General features: G+C 66.1%; 1 protein-coding gene across 29 annotated transcripts in view; it reads right to left on the reverse strand.

Annotated features, from left to right (window-relative positions):
• The window catches only part of KIF1A (kinesin family member 1A), an 86,825-nt gene that overhangs the window by 24,084 nt on the left and 46,457 nt on the right, over nt 1-16,284 (reverse strand). For 13 of the 29 annotated variants that reach the window (XM_037849179.1, XM_037849178.1, XM_037849177.1 and 10 more), the window contains 10 exons: nt 15,894-16,042; nt 15,226-15,404; nt 13,600-13,737; nt 6,250-6,368; nt 3,657-3,742; nt 2,942-3,080; nt 2,579-2,750; nt 2,360-2,450; nt 1,922-2,040; nt 532-587 (listed from right to left, as the gene is read on the reverse strand). In XM_037849179.1, the coding sequence (XP_037705107.1) occupies nt 532-587; nt 1,922-2,040; nt 2,360-2,450; nt 2,579-2,750; nt 2,942-3,080; nt 3,657-3,742; nt 6,250-6,368; nt 13,600-13,737; nt 15,226-15,404; nt 15,894-16,042 (1,248 nt within the window). Of the gene's footprint in view, nt 1-531; nt 588-1,921; nt 2,041-2,359; nt 2,451-2,578; nt 2,751-2,941; nt 3,081-3,656; nt 3,743-6,249; nt 6,369-12,674; nt 12,927-13,599; nt 13,738-15,225; nt 15,405-15,893; nt 16,043-16,284 lie in introns of all 29 variants that reach the window. The other 16 variants (XM_037849165.1, XM_037849162.1, XM_037849160.1 and 13 more) reach the window with 2 other exon arrangements.

Raw genomic sequence — 16,284 nt, forward strand, 5'->3', positions numbered from 1 at the left:
CCTGCCGGGACCCCAAGGCCGCCTGGGACGGCCGCCCACCCCCACGGGCAGGGCCCGCACCTCCTCGGGGGCATGCGGGGTTCCGGGTCCCAGAACTGCCTCTGCACGCCCACCCGCCGCGGCCCTGGGCTTTGGCTCTTTCCTCCCAGGAAGAAATCTACGTCTTTCAACCCAAATCCAGCTGATTCCGAGTGCTCCCCCCCGGCTCTGAGGCCCTGGGACGGAACCGGCAGGTTTCCAACGCCCCTCGTCCAACGACCCTGCACACTCCCACCTGAAACCTCCGACATCCTCTCACCCCGAAGCCTGTCCACCCTTCCCCGTCCAGTTCAGCTGGCCCCGCCGCCGCCTCAAGGCCGTCCAGCCCAGCCCCCCTCCTGTCCTCTGTCCGGGCGCATCACACCGGTGGGCAGGAGCCCGTCAGGCTGGCACCCGCTGCTCAGTGCATGCTCTGGGGCATCAAGGGACAGCCCGGGGTCCCCACGTACCCCCCGCCCCAGGAGGGAGCCCCTTGCAGGAGGGCCCACCTACCTGGCTTGGACAGCGGCATGACTCGAGGAAAATGGCGGCGCGATGGCCTCAGGGGGCTGCGGAGAAGGGCACGCGGCTGTGAGCGGGGGCCCAGCGGGTAGGGGCGGCTCAGGACAGGGGGTCTGGCTGCTGACCCCAGCCCTCCCTCCCTGCAGGCCACCGTGGATAGGAGAGGAGGGACCTCGGGGACCAGGAGGCCCAGGGCACGTGAGACACCCCCCAGACACCCCAACACCCTGACACACCAATACCCAGACACCCCGACACCCTAACACTCAGACACCCAGACTCCAGGACACCCAGACACCCAGACTCCAGGACACCCACACACTCTGACACCCGGGCACCTGGACACCCCGACACCCAGATACTCAGACACCCTGACACCCAGACACCCTGACACCCAGACACCAGGACACCTGGACACCCTGACATCTGGACACCCTGCCACCCCAATTCCCCAACACCCCAACATCCAGACACCCTGACACTTGGACACTCAGATAGCTGGACACCCTGATATCCAGACACCCTAACACTCAGACATCCAGTCATCTGGACACCCCAACACCCTGACACCCAGACACCCCAGCATCCCGACACCAGGACACCCCAACACCCTGACACCCAGACACCCCAGCATCCCGACACCCTGACACCCCAGCACTCAGACACCCTGACACCTGGACATGCCTCCCTCAGCTCTCCTGAGTGTGGACGAGGCTCCTGGGGCCAGGAGCCCCCAAATCACAGCCTCTCCTTGCTCTCCTCTTTGCCCCGACCCCTGGATCCCCACTTAGCTCTGGGGCCTACCAAGTGGGGAGACCCAGAATGAAGACAAGAGGATCCCAAAGCCCCCCGAGACCAACCCACAGTCCTCCCAGCATGCCCGACAGCGGGGGGCAGCTGAAGGGGTTGGCCTGGCCCAGGGCTGAGACCCCCACCCACCACAGGAAGGAGCCGGCGAGCAGGGGGCACAACCCACATGCCCCCCAAGCCTCCTTGTTTCAGTCCTCAGGACCCACAGCGAATGAGAGACCAGGGCAAATGCCCCCAGGGGCCCTGGAGACTTGGGGAGGGACAGCGGGGCCCCTCCAGCAGAGCTCTCGGAAGCAGCCTCCCCACCCTGGCCACCCCAGGCCAGTCTCCAGCTGAGCCCAGGGGCAGCCCCCACCCTGCACTGAACCCTGCTGGAAGCTGGGGTCCTGACAACAGGGCCCTTGGAAAAGCCCCTCCCCAGTTTTGGAGGGGAGCCGGATGCAAGCCCAGAGTTGTGACAGGCTCTCGGCCCACCAGGCCACATGCACAAGCCTCCCCATCGAGGGGGCAGTGATGGTGGAGGAAGGGGCTCTGTGGCCGAGACCCAGGCCCGGGGCCCAGGGCCGCTGACCTGAGCACGTCCTTGCAGAGGGGCGGGAATGGGTGCTGCTGGTAGTGGCCAAAGACCTCGAAGACGATGGGCTGGCTCCTGATGTACTCGACGAACGACTTGGTCACCTCCACCGCGATCTGGGGGGGAAGGCCGTTTTCAGGTGTGTGTGGGGGTCTCACAGAACCCCCTCGGCTTCCCTCCCAGGACAGACGGGGCTCAGCCTGGGGAGGGGACTCTGGCCTGGGGCTCAGCGGCCCCCCAGGATGCGGAGCTTGAGGAGGGGCCAAGGGCAAGGGCTGCCCCTGCGGTCCGGACCCCCTTGGGCCTTCGCCCCCCCCCCCACCGGTGCCCCAGCCTGAGAGCCACCACCAGCTGCCCGTGGCCTCGGGAGCCAAGCTGGGCGTGCGGTTGGGGGGCCCAGCGTGGGGCAGAGGAGGGTCCGGGCCCAGGGCCTACGTTCTGGACGTGGTAGAAGCCGAGCGGCGGCCCGCGGCCCGTGTTTTTCAGAGGCTCGGTGGAGAAGGCCTCGTCGTGGCGGTGGATGAAGCTGCGGGGGCAGAGGGCACGTGCTGGGGCCAGGCGGGGGGCTTGGGGCCGGGCCACCCCACCCCAGGACCGCGGCCCACAGATGGAGGGGCCGTGCCCGGGGGCCGACGGGGGCGGGCAGAGGCTCACTTGAACTGGCAGAAGATGTCGGCGTACTCGGCGGAGATGCTGGACGCCTGCAGGACGGTCACGCGGAAGGTGAAGGTGCTGCCCAGGCACAGGTGGTCCGGGGTGGCGTCGGGGGGCCCGTCCAGGGCGGCCTTGTCCGGGCTGTCCAGGAGGAGGCCTTCCGGAGGCACCGCTGTGGGGGCCGGGGGGGCAGCGTGAAGGACCCCAGAGGCCCCCCGGCCTGGGACACTGGGGTCCGGGGGTCGCAGGGGGTCCTGGCCTCCCCCGTTTGCACCCAGGCCAGTGGGGACAGGCCGGGGCCGTGCAGCAGCAGGACGGGCTGGAGAGGGCTCCAGGGCCTCGTCCTCCGGGCAGCCGACCCACCTGAGCAGGTGTTGTTGTTGACCTCGTCGGCCGAGGGGCCCGCGTCGGCGCCCTGGCCCTGGCCCTCCACGATGCGCAGCTCCTCCTGCGACGTCCCCGAGCGCGACAGCCCCGCCGCGGGGCAGGACTCGGACTGGAACTGCACGGAGGGGAGCGGCGTGGGGGGCGGCCGGGGCTGGGCCTGCACGGACCACCCAGCCCCCACCTCCTGAGGCCTCGGTTTCCCTGCAGTGAATCGGCTGCCACGTCCCTTTTGACTCTAAGGGTCGAGGGCCGTGTGAGGCGATGGCTCCACGAGAGCGGGTGGCGGGAAAGGCGCAGAGGGCCTGCATGCTGCTCCCCTCGTCCCACCCCGCCCTCCCTGCTCTGCCTGGCACCCCTTGCTGCCCCAGCCCCCGCCTCTTCACCCCTCCCCCTGCTCCCCTTTGTGCAGCTCTGGGGTACAGAACCCTCGGGGTGAGCCTGGGACAGAGGACAGGCATCCGGGGACGGAGGCACCTGTCCCAGCCCTCAGAGGTCAGTGCGGGGCCGAAGGTGCAGGGGGAGAGAGGTAGTGGAGAGGCCCGGCAGAGTCTAAGAGGGTCTGAGAGGGGTGGGGGGCCTCGGGCAGGGCGGAGCGGCCTGGGGTACACTGACAGGGTCTCTGCCCTGGCCCCACCTAAAGCAGAAACGGGGCCGCTGGCTCCGGGGTGGCCGCCGGGCAGGGCGCCCCTACCTTCTCAAAGTGCTGGTCGTCGAAGGAGATTTTGGCAGTTCCTGACTGGCGGACGCCAGAGCCATAGTCGGGGGCCTCCTCGTCGGCTGCAAGGAGCGAGGAAGACCGTCAGGGCCGGGCGCTCAGGCCCAGGGGCAGCGTGGGCAGATGGGGTGCAGGGTGTGTGGGACACCCCAGTGCCACCCCCAGGGGCCCAGAGCAGCTGCCGCCTCCTTGCAGCTGCTGAGGGGAGCCAGGGACGTGGCGTTTGCAGAACCAAACCTACAAGCCCCTACCTCGCCTCCCAGTCCTGGACCCCCCAGGGTCACCCCCAGGTGCCCAAGCTAGAACCTGGGGGTACCCTGACCCCCACCCCCACACCTTACTGTGCAAAGCTCCTCCACCAAGTTCTGCTGCTTTACTCCAAAATCACTCCTGCTTCTCCAACCCACCCTGCGAAGCCACCGCGGTCACCCGCCCGGACCCTTGAGGGTCCCCTGCCCCTCCCTCACTGAGGGCTCTCAGGTTTCCCGCTGGGCTCGGGACAAAACACAAGTCCCTTCCCACGTCCTGCAGGCCCCAACCTGGCTTGTGGAGACCCCTAGTCCATTCCCATTCCAGCCCCTCTGGCTGACACCCCGACCCTGTGACAGGCCTCCACGCCCCCTTCTGCCTGGCGCAGGCCACAGGGACAAGCACCCTGCGCTTGGGGGCCTGTGGGGTCTCAAGTGCTCTAGCCGGGGGCTGCTGGGAACAGTGAGTGCAGGCCTGAGGGGGACGAGCTAACTTGAGCCCGGGGTGCCAGGAGGATGGGGGCCCAGGGGCTGTGACTGCAGAGGTGCAGGAGCAGGCTGACCCCACCCAAGACCCCTGGGAAGTGCCCACTGGGGTCCATGCTCCCACCCCCTCCACCCCACTCTGCAGGCATGATGTACAACTGCCCAGCTCCCTTCCCCACCAGGACCCAGAGACCGGGGAACGTAGGGTGGGCTCAGTGAGACCCAGTGGGACCCAGGCTCCCCCAGCCCAGCCCGGTCAGGACAGGGGAGGAGCAAGGAAGAGATCAGGGGGTACAGAGCCCCTCCTCCAGGCTGCAGCAGCAGGGACCACCCGTGGCAGCCCCTCCCCGCTGGCCACCTTCAGCCTCGTTTTCTCTCACTACAGTAGCTCCCCACCGAGCTCGGCTGGCCGGGTGCCCCCCACTCCCTGCACCTTCTCCCCTGCACCTCCTGAGCACCCCTTGGGGCCCTGGAGGCCCCCACAGGTGAGCAACACCACACCTGGATGCCAGCCCTGCAACCAGGGCCAGGAACCTGCCAGCCCGTTTCCTGGTCGGTCATGAGGGGACAGCCCAGGGGCCCAGGGGTGAGGACGGAGAAGGACCGAGGGTGCTCGCAGCCGGGGACAGAGCGGCTTCTGCACCCTCCCAGCGGGCGACCCTCATCTGAGAATCGGGGTACAGGGCGACAGTGAGCCCCGAGGGAATGCCTCACACAGGACTCAGTGCTCAGATATGGACCCCCAGGGGCTGGCTGCCCCACCAAGGGCAGCCAGGCCAGCAGACGGCTCATGGGGCCGGCACTGAACCACCAAGCCGGGCTGTGGGCCTGCTCCATGGGCTCTGACGCGGTCTTGCTCCCGGAGGGGAGGCCGTGGGACGCTTCCCCACCCTGGGGGGCTGGGCCAGCAGGCTCCGGTCAGCGGGAGCCAGTCAGTGGGAGGGCCTTCCTCCTCCCTGGGGTGGTCAGTGGGGAGGACGCTGGCCAGGAGTGGGGAGGACCCCAGCTGGGAGTGGGGAAGACGCCGGTCAGGAGCAGGGAGGACTCCAATCAGGAGTTGGGAGGACTCTGGCTGGGAGCGGGGAGGATGCTGGCTGGGAGCCGGGAGGACGCTAACCGGGAGTGGGGAGGACTTAGGACTGGAGTGGGAGGACTCTGGCTGGGAATGGGGAGGATTCTGGCTGGGAGCCGGGAGGACTCCAGCTGGGGGCAGGGAGGACACTGACCGGGAGTGGGAGGACTTAGGACTAGGGTGGGAGGACTCTGGCTGGGAGTGGGGAGGATGCTGACCAGGAGTGAAAGGCCTCCCTGGGGGTCACCTGGCTGCCACTCCTCGGTCTCCTCATCTGCTCTGTGGTGCCAGCCCAGCCTGCCCACCCCCTTGGCAGAGGAGCTGTGTGCCCCCTTGCTGGGCAGAGGCTGCATGGGGTGGGGGCCAGATGCCCGCCTGCCCAGCCTCCTGAGCCTCAGGCCCCTCTCCTGGGGCTGGAGAGACGACGGGGTAGGGTGGGGAGAGAGCCCCCACTCTGCACCAGGTTGGGAAGGGCACTAAGGGGCAGCTGTTCTTTGGGACCTTCTGGGGCTGCCTGATAGGAATGGGGGTCCCTGGGCCAGGATAGGCTCAGCTGAGCCCACCCAGGGGAAGCCCCCCAGCTAGCTCGGGTGGTCCAGCCAGCCAAAGCCAAGAGCTGGTGGCAGCAGCTTCCGTTCAGCAGCCTGGAGGCCAGTTCCAGAGAGACAGAGGAACAGCCTTGGGTCACCCAGAGGAGGCTGGGGGGCTGGGAAGGGGACGGACTGCCCAAGGAGAGCCCTCCCCAGCCCGGGGCTGCACGCACCTGAGATGGCCTGGACCGCCACGCGCAGGAAGCCCTTCACCTCACCCTTCTCGCTGACGATGGCCACGCGGTGCACCAGGGGCACGGGGTACAGCAGGTTGCTGAGGTACACGAAGGCCCTGGGGAGGCAGAGGCTGCGGTCATTGCCCGGCCCACATGGCTGCTCAGACCGGCGGCGGCCACACAGTGCACGACACAACACAGGGCTGCGGAGCAGAGCCAAGCAGCAGCCAGGGCAGCGGGGTGGGGTGGGGCCCAAGTGCTCGGGGGAGACCCGAGGAGGTGGAGGCTCGGGGGGCAGGATGGAGAAGCACCGAGAGGCGGCCGGGGAGACAGAGAGGAGAGAACGGGGAGTCACGGGGACAAGGAAAGCTGAGCAGGGCGGAACCTGCCGGACGTACCTGTCCAGTCCCGGAGGACTGGCTTAGGAGGGGCTTCAGCCTGCTTCAAGGACGGAGGACTGATTGGGCCCGGGGGCACACTGGCCTACAACCCTCACCTGGCACTGGTCAGTGTCCCTGTCCCCCATCCCTGTTTCCTGGGGCCCCCCTTCTGATCGACTCCATGAACTCAGCGCAGGTGCACGGCAGGTGGGAGCGCCACGGAAAAGCAGCTAAGACTCCCCCCAAGCCCAGTGCCCAGGAGGGTGGGCTGCATGAGCCCCGAGGACCACCCAGACTCCAGAGCACCCCACCAGCCAGTGAACTTGGAGGGCACAGGAGCCTCCCTTTCCCGGAGCCACACAGCGGGGCCAGGACGGGGCTGGGCAGACCGTGGCCACTGGGTGGCCCTGCTCCCTGGCCAGGTAACAATGTGCAGGTGGCCACGGGCAGCCAGGACGGAGGGAGCCCGGAGGCCCTGTGCCCCCCAGACAGTGGCAGACACAGCACAAAACCCCACACCATTCACGGGCACCCGCCTGGGGCAGGAGCACACTCTTGAGGTAGGGGCATCTTCCTGTGGGCAGGACAACTTCCTGGGGTGGGGTCACCCTTCTCCTGGGGGCAGGGCACCAAGAGGCCCCGCAGCCCCACCTGGGGTCAGCCCAGGGCCCGCCCTCCCCTGTCCCACCCTGACCCCCGGCCACAGCCCCAGGGGTGCAGACATCAAGAGCCCCCGAGCCCCTCCCGAGGAAGCGCGGGGAAGCCCCTGGGGGAGGACCAGGCTGGGGTGGCGGACAGGTCTGGGGGGTGAAGGGTGGGGGTAACATGCGGGTGCCGGAGCCTGACGGGGTCGCTGACGACAGTGACCCTGGGGCCTCCGAGCCCAGGGCTCGGCACCAGCGTCCTCAGCCGGGCCACCCTCCCCTTGGACGCGTCTGGGGGTCATGATGGTGGAGAGAATGCAGGGAGCAAAGGACAGAGCGGCTCGAGGAGACCCCTCCTGCCAAGCTGCGCGGAGGGCTGTCCGGAAGGGGTCTGAGCAGGGACCGCGAGGCCGGGTGGGGGGAGCAGGCGTCAGGCAGTCGGGGGCCCGGAGATGGTGGCAGGGAGCTGGGAGGTGCCACTGGGAGGGTCGACAGCAGGACACAGGGCTCCAGGCTGGGGCAGAGAAGGGAGGGGAGGGGCGGGGAGGAGGGGAGCAGAGGCTGGGGTTCAGGCTTGGGAAGGGGGAGGCAGCAAAGAGGCTCAGGGGGATGCTCAGGGGGATGGGGAGGCATCAAGCAGGGGAGCTTCCGGGAGCCGAGAGGGGGCGAGGGGCAAGGAGCAGGAGGGGCGCTTTGCCCCAACACAGCTGGCTCCAAAGCCAGACGCGCCCCAGGCTGGGCCCGTGGCCTCACCCCACCGTGGACACAGGGGAGGAGGGGCCCCCAGGCCACAGACCCAGAAGCGGGCGCCCCGAGGGGCAAACAAAACCCGGAAGGTCCGCAGCGTATCTGACCAAACCTCGGCACCCTCGGGTGGCCCCGATCTAGCTCCCCTCCTCACCTCGCCCTGCCAGGAGCCGAACCCCTCTTCTCCTTTCATCAAATCCATCTGTTTTAACCTCAAAGTCCGTCTGAAGTCCTCCTGGCAGGTCCACCATCACCCCTCCACAGAGCCTCCAGCCGCCATCCCACGGCAGCCAGAGCACTGCCCAGAGCCCCCCACACCCTGGATCCATCCAGGCAGCTCGCAGGTGCACCCTCGAGGCCCGACAGCCAGTCCCTGCCTCCCTCCGCCGGCCGCTGCTCGGCCTACCCGGCCGCCCTGGCCACCCAGGGCCCTCTGGGACGCCCCAGGCCCCTGCCCTCCCGGGCACAGCTGCTGGGCGCCCACCGGCAGGTCCCCACTGCAGCCACCTCCACACAGAGGCCTCCCCACCCCGATGTCGTCCCAGCTGCTGTCACCGTCTCTCCTTATTTACGTGTCCATTTGTCCGCCTGTCTCTTGCTCTCTGAGCACAGGCCTGCTGGGGTGGGGGCACCTGGGGCCGAGACCCTGCCTTGCTCGTCCACGGCAGAATCGCCGCTGCCAAGACAGAGCTCTGTTGGGGGTGAACCCTCCTGGGCCGACGGCTTCCTGGAGCCCTTCTGCCCCAGCACAGCGCGGAGAGCGTGGGCCCATAGCGCCCTTCTGGGGACCCCGGGGGAGCGGCCACCCTGGAGCCACGAGCGGAGCAGGGGGTGACGCGGCAGGAGGGGCCTGGGGCTCCACCGTGCCCACCTCCCGGGAACCTCCGGCCCAACCCAACCCGGCCCTGGTCACAGGAGGCAACGAGGCCCAGAGAGCAGGAGCCCTGGCCACGGTCACTCGGGGCCCAGGCAGGGCCCGGCCAGGCAGGGACAGAATCTGACTTGACCTCTTCTGACCCAGGAGGCTCTGGGGGCGATCCTGGGGGGCTGGCTTGGAGCGAGGAGGTGGGCTCTGGGGAGGGGCTTTGGGGCTGCAGGCTCTGGGTCAAGGGAGCTCTAAGGCCAGCCAGACTTGCCTCTGAGCACTGGTCCCCCCACTCATGTCACCAGGGAGGTGACCCCCAGGCTCCTGGGTTCCCCAGGACTTGAAGATGTATGTGGGGGGGCAGGGAACCCCTCCTGCTGAGCTCACAGGGCCCCACACTGACTCGCTTCCTGCATCTCCCAGAACGCCCAAAATACTTGTCTTCTATCTAAGATGCATTTAGAGTGGATGAAACATGGCATCAGCACCCATTTTACAGATGAGGACACTGAGGCACAAGGAGGCTGAGGAAACTTCTGGGATCTGGTAGATGGCTCCATTTCCAGCTCTCACCCGCACAGGCCCCATGCGCCAAAGCCCGCTTAACTAATGCAACTAATGAACCAGTTAGATCAATTCCTTCATGATCTGTCGACAATTAGCACGTTAGAGGGAAATCCCTAGACACCTGTGGCTTCAGAGCCGCCCACTCAGAACGTGCAGACACTGAGACGAGCTGCACCCCATGGGTGGGTGGGCTTGAGGGGCCGCCTGCTTGGGGGCCGGGGGCCATACCATGAAAAAGACCCCGGCTGGCTCCTCCCCTCCCCTCCCCACGGCCCTGACCCCGCCCCTCGGCGACCGTGATGGACAGGTTCAGCTGGAAGGGACCCCTGGGCTCCCCATGGGCAGCCCTGGCCCTGAGGGAACTGTGAGCCTGGGCCTGGGGATGGGGTGGCACGGATGGGACTGCAGGATGACATGGGTCTCCTCCCAGGACTGAGAGACCACCTGACACACGAGCCCACCTCGGCCAAGTCTGCACTCATGACAGAGGGGCCACATCTCTGAGCCTCGGGGCCCCCGCCCAGCCCCAGGGCACAGTCTTGCTGGTAATGGCCCTTCGCGCCAGGGCAGGCCCTCCAGAGACAGCTGGATGTCAGCAGCGGCCACTGTGGGTGGCCAGATCCCAGCCCCAGCCCCGGCCCCTCCTGGGCCCCAGCCCACCCTGCATATCCCCTGGGCACACGGAGGCCACCACCGCCCCAGCCAAGGGAGCCAGCAGGGGCACAGAGCAGACACCGAGCCCAGTCCTCTCACCCTCCGTGATTCTGTGTCCTGGACTCGGCCCTCGGGCAGCCTCTCCCCCTCCCTGCTGTCCCCTGCAAGCCCCAGGCCAGGCAGACTCCCGCCCCCCTCCCCTCCCTGCAGCCCCCTGCCTCCCCACCCCTCTCCTGGCCACCCCTTCCGGAAGCATCCCTGTGTCCCAGCCATGGGAAAGCAGACCCCCGGGCCCGACTCCCAGCTGCCTCTCCTCGGGGCTGGGCGGATGAGAAGGCTCCGCCGCGCCCCCTGCCCACCCCCCTCCCCAGTTCAGGTGACGCCCCGGACCGCGAGAGGGGGATGCCCGGGCCCCACTGGACGGCGAGCGCCCCTTGAAGCAGACTGGAAGCCCCTCCGCACGAGGCGGGCGGGCAGAGCGGAGCGGGAGGAGGCAGGCGCCGGGCGCAGGTTGGTGAGGTACAGAGCCGCATGCTGGGACCCCGGAAAGCCTTTCCAAAGGGGGACAGGAGTGAGGGCCCCAATTTCGCTTAAGCTTTGGAGAGAGCCAGCAGCTACAAAAAGGATCGAAGGCGAGCCAAAAGGCGGGACCCCGCAGAACTCCTGGGAGCTGCCCCGGGACTGAGCCTGCGCAGCTGCTGCGTGGGGAAGCCAATTCTTGCCAAACCAAAAATCAGGTATTTCCGAACGAAGCCCATCACAGACGGCCCCCAGGACGGGCAGCCGGGGCTGCTCACGGGCTGCTTTGGTTCAGTTTGGTTATTTTGCAAAATCTCAGATCCACAGGGGAAAAAAATTTGGAAGGACCCAGCTCTTTCTAGCCAAGGCTGCACGAGCCCGTGCCCCATTTCCCCCGGTGTCCCTGTTCCCTGCACCCTGACTTCTCACCCAGAGGTGAAGGGGGTCTGGCCCTGCAGCTCCAGAACTTTCTGAGACAGGCCTGTGTGGAACTAGCCTGGGGGCTACTACCCCTGACTCTCGGGTCACGCTTGGAGGGAGAAAGCCATGAGTTCTCTCCCTGTGGGCCAGTACTTCACCTGTGCTATCCGCCCTCCTCAGGGAAAACTGACCGGAGCAAATCCACGACAGACCCACAGAACGTGCTCCCACGGGCCACGCCAAGAGGAAGGCTGGGGCTTTCGCATCCATCACCACCCAAGGGCTCCGGACGTAAGCCCTGAACTGGGGGCCACCCTCAGCCTAAGGCTTTAGCACTGGTGCTCCAAGGTCAAGACTTCCAGAAACTTCCACCAGGCTAGCCCAAGAAAGCAATCTCAAACTCCAGAAAAGGTTTCTGTGAAAAATCAACTTGTACTTTTTTATATATCTAAATATGCAGAATTCAGCTGCATTGAGTCAGCTTTCCTACCACAGCTGGGTTTCTAGAGCTTTCCTTCACCTGACGGTTTTCATCTTGCTTGATGATAACAAAAGCCACTGTGCACTGTGGCTGTATTTGCCAAATCTGCCTGCAAGGGGCACCTCGCTCCCTTCTCGGCTCCCCCACAGCCTCTGCCCACCTCCCCAGCTCCAGCGTGCACAGGCTCGGGGGCCTCAGGCCCTCATCTGTTGTCATGGCAACCTGGGAGGATGGGGGCCGGGGCACCACCATCGCCTTCAGACAGAGACGGGCTCAGGACGAGGCTGGGCAGGTGGGGTCCCTGAGGACCAGCCTGGCTCAGCCTCCCCCAGCACCTCCTCGGGGGTCTCGTCCTTTTCCCATGGAGAGCAGACCCAGGAGCCTCCCTCGCCTTTGGGGACAGTGGAGGGAGGCAGAGCAGCGTCTGCTGGCAAGATTCGGGAGGTGAACTCTGACCCCAGGACTGCGGCACCCAGCTCGGGGTGACCTGCCTGCACCTTTCCAAACGTCCCTTCCCAGGGCTCCTACAGACCTCTCTGCAGCCGGGATCCCACCTGCACGTGATCCCACCTGCATGTGATCCGCCTACACTTGATCACACCTTCACGTGATCCCACCTGCACGTGATCCGCCTACACTTGATCGCACCTTCACGTGATCCCACCTGCATGTGATCCGCCTACACTCGATCACACCTTCACATGATCCCACCTGCACTTGATCCCACCTTCATGTGATCCCACCTGCACCTGATCACACCTCATGTGATCCCACCTGCACTTGATCACTCCTTCACATGATCCCACCTGCACTTGATCACACCTTCACGTGATCCCACCTGCACATGATCCCACCTGCACTTGATCACACCTTCACGGGATCCCATCTGCATGTGACCCCACGGTGCCCTGCCTGTTACCCGGGACCCTGATGCCACATGCCTCGGCCACAGCATCCACCTCAGGGACAGGCGAGCGAGTCCCTGCTGCCAGGCTGTACTGCGGGGCCCCCGGCACTTCCTCACGCACCCTCTCCTGGGGGTGCCCTCAGCCTGCTGGGCCCCCGTGGGCTCGGGGCTGCCCCGCTGCAGTGCTCCTGTGCAAAAGAGCTGGTTCCTTCCCAGCATGCGCTCCGGCCTCACCAACCTTCCCACTAAACTGAACAGGGGGGGCCGGTCGTAAAACGGGTCCCGGCCGTCGCACAGCGCGTGCTCCACAAAGACGTCTTCCTCCAGGTCCTCCTCCTCCTCCTCCTCCTCCCCCACGCTCTGCTCCTCGGCAGGCTCGGTGACGTCGGAGTCGGGGCTCGAGAAGGTGGGGGAGGGGGTGAGAGCAGCCATGCGCTCGCTCATGCATGTGTTGAGAAGAGGGTAGCTGTTGCAGCCAGAGACGACTGAACTGAGGTTAGTACGACAAGACAGAGAGAAGTTAACACCCGCCACTCGCAGGGGCCGGCGGGCGGGCTGTGGGTTCCAACCAAACACGCAGACCGTCACGAATGCGCGTTCACAGACGAGAACCAAAATGCACCCCTCCCCAGGCTGAGAGAAACTGCAAGGGGTTCTCAACCAGAAGGCTCCGGAAGGCTCCGGAAGGCTCCGGAAGGAACCAGCAGCCGTGATCAAGGACAGGGTTGCCAGCTGGGCATGGCCGAGGCTGACTGAGGAACTTGCGAGCTCAGCCGTCGAGGCCTCAGGAAGCACGGTCCCTTGGGGTGCAGGGGCTGGGTGTGGCCCAGGGTTTCCATGGCTCTCTGGGGTGACCCCGCCCTGCCTCCCCGCTCCCAGTCCCAAGGCCACGGGGTGACCCCAGAAGGCCTGGTCAAGGCCCAGGGGTGCTTGGCCACCTTCCACATTCACTCATGAGCTCATCCCCGACCCCCTGAAATAACGGGGCCCAGTCAGCGAGAGGACATGGAGGGCTGGGATCGTGGGCCGGTGTGAGAAAGGGCTGTTTGCTGCTCCCGTCTCGGGACCGGGGCCCAGCTGGGTGCAGCCCCAGGGAGGTGGCCACTCCCTCCCCCCACCGTCCCCCCCATTCGCTCAGCCACGGAGGAGAAGGAGGTGCCCACCTGCCCACCAGCCGGAACCAGGGGAAGCGGTCATAGAAGGGGTCCCCGCCGGTCACCGCGTTGTCACAGTCCTCGATGGCACTGGAGGGCACCTCTGCCGCCCGGTCATACATCTCCCGCATCAGGTCCAGGCGCTGCCTGCAGGGTGGTGTGGGTCAGTGGGGACGGGGGCCAGGGCCGTGCAAGCTCCCCCTCTCCGTGGGCATCCCGGGCGGAGACCCCGGGCCGGCCACCCACGAGCAACGGCCTCCGATTGAGTCCTGTCAGGTCACCACCAGCTTCTCCCCAAGTCCAGCAAAACAGCAGCGAGGCGGCCTTCAACGGGCAGGATGGTGCGGGGGGGTGGGGGTGGGGGCGCCACACGGGGGCCGGAAAGCAGGGGGAGGGGAGGGAACCCCGAAGCCAGCAATGGGGAAAGCTCAGAAATGGGGGCATTCGCCTCACAGAATGAGGGTGTGGGACACTGAGAAAGTGTTCTTTACAATCATTCCCAGGTAAAAAACAGAAATTCAAGTTTATGAGAAAAGAAACGAACTCATCATGCACTCGGGGGATCAGGTTTAACGGGGACCAATAATGGGGGGCACCCAAAAGTCAGAGGGTATCCCGCCCAGGATGAGGGAAGGGGCGGTGGGTGTATGTGTGAGTGCAAGGGTCTACGGGTGGGTGTGATATTTGCGTGTGCAGAGTGTGAGCACGTGTGACTGCACAGACCAGTGTGCGAGTGCTTGTGTGAGTGTGCATTTGTGTATGTTTGAGTGTGGCTGAGTGTGTACAAGCATGTGAGTTTTGAGTATACGAGTGTGCACGTGCTTGTGAGTGTAGGAATAAGTGAATGAGCATAGATGTGTTTTGGGTGTGAGTGTGTACTTGTGTAGATATGACTGAGTGTGTATGAGTATTTGCATACGAGTGTGCACATAAGCATGAGTGGGGTTATAGGTGTGAGTGGGGTTGTGGGTGTGTATAAGTGTGTTTGTATATGAGGGTGCATACAAGCCTGAGTGTGCATATAATTATGCGTGGGGTTGTGAGTGTGTGTAAGTGTGGATGAGGCTGTGAGTTTTGCGTGCCTGCGTGTGAGCTCGTGAGTGCGTGAGTGAGTGTGGGGGCTGGGGGTGGAGCCGGGGAGGGACCCCAGGTGCCCACACGCTCTCCTCCTGTGACCCCCGCCTCCCCTGCCGGGGCTCCCTCCCGGCCCCCCAGGCCCCTCCAGCCTTGGGCTTTTTCTGATCCCGCTGAGAGCTGGGCCCCTTCCGCCCCCGCCCTGCCTCTCCGGGGTTCTCCACGCTGCGCTCCTGGTGGCCGGGCTGGAGCGGGCACGGAGACCCGCGTCATGGGCACTTGAGGCCCAGGCTGGCAGTGACCCCACGGCGCCCGTCCCGTCCGCTCAGCTGCCCTTGACCCCAAGTGCAGGCTTGACTGCCTCGGGGTGGGGACCACGTGAGCAGGGCCCGGCCGCTGTTCTCCTCTGCTGGGACCCCACCCGGTGCAAGCAGGCCAAGCCTCCCAGACCGAGGAGGGCACCCCGGGAGACCCCTGGAAGGGACGCGTGCTTGCTCTCTGGACCCCGTGCTCGCTCTCTGGACCCCGTCTCCGACGCCGTGGCCTTGGCCCGGGCCCCACCTGAGCTTCTCCAGCGTCCAGTAGTGCGTGGCTCCGTTCTTCTGGTCCTGGACCTCCACGGCCACGATGGTCCTGGGGAAGGGACGGGCCTCTCGGTCCTTGGCGGCCTCCGGGGGCAGCAGGTCCGGGGGCAGCGGGGAGTACAGGGTGTCCGTGAGGAGGACAAACTGGAACTGGACCTGTGACGGGAGGGGGGCCTCAGCAGCCACTTCTGGGGGAGCCCAGTCCCCCGAAGGCTTTCTCCCACCTCCCGCAGCCCTGCCCCGAGGTCTCGGCTGCACGCCCCACAGCAGTTCACCAGAAGCTTCTACCCGCCCCCAAGGGAGAAGCTGCACCTGCTCATCCACCTGCCCATGCAGCCAGGGCCACCCCAGAGATCCAGGGCACACCCTTCCGGGGGCTCCAGGCTGGTGGGGATCCCTCACCCTCCCCAGGGGTGGCAGAGGGGCTCCCACTGCCCAGTGACAGAGTGAGCCAGCCGCGCTCTGTCCTGGCAGGGTGACCAAACTCCCCCGATATGAGTGAGGCAACCACACCATCCCCAATACGAGTGAGGTGACCCTGTAACACCCCGACACGAGTGGGGTGACCACACCACCCCCTGGTTCGAGGGGGGACCCTGTTGCGCCTTACCCCGGCTCGAGTGGCAGTGGCCCGACTGCACCCACCTTCTTCTTGAGCTCCACACTGATGGCATTGGCCTCCTTGAGGAAGATGGCGTTGCCCCACAGCAGGTCCCGCAGGGACGTGAACTGGTACCACTTCCACTTCCGGAAGGCCCACAGTGCCAGCTCACACTCCCTCTCCGTCCACTGGACTGTGGAGAGAGGCCGCACGCGGTCAGCGTGGCCTGGGGTTCTCGAGCCAACTGGTGCCCCCCGCCCATATGGCACAGTCAGCAGGACCAGGGCCACGGGTCAGAGGTGAAAGGCTGGCCCCGGTGGGGACAGGGCTGGCCTGGCAGTCAGGGCCCTGACAGCCCCTTCCCTTCCCTGCTCTGGGATCCTACGCCCCCTCTCACCCCACACCCCTCTGCACCCGGCACCCCGGCGGAAACGG

The sequence above is a fragment of the Choloepus didactylus genome, chromosome 9 (genome assembly GCF_015220235.1).
Source record: "Choloepus didactylus isolate mChoDid1 chromosome 9, mChoDid1.pri, whole genome shotgun sequence".
In the NCBI taxonomy this organism is placed as follows: Eukaryota; Metazoa; Chordata; class Mammalia; order Pilosa; family Megalonychidae; genus Choloepus; species Choloepus didactylus.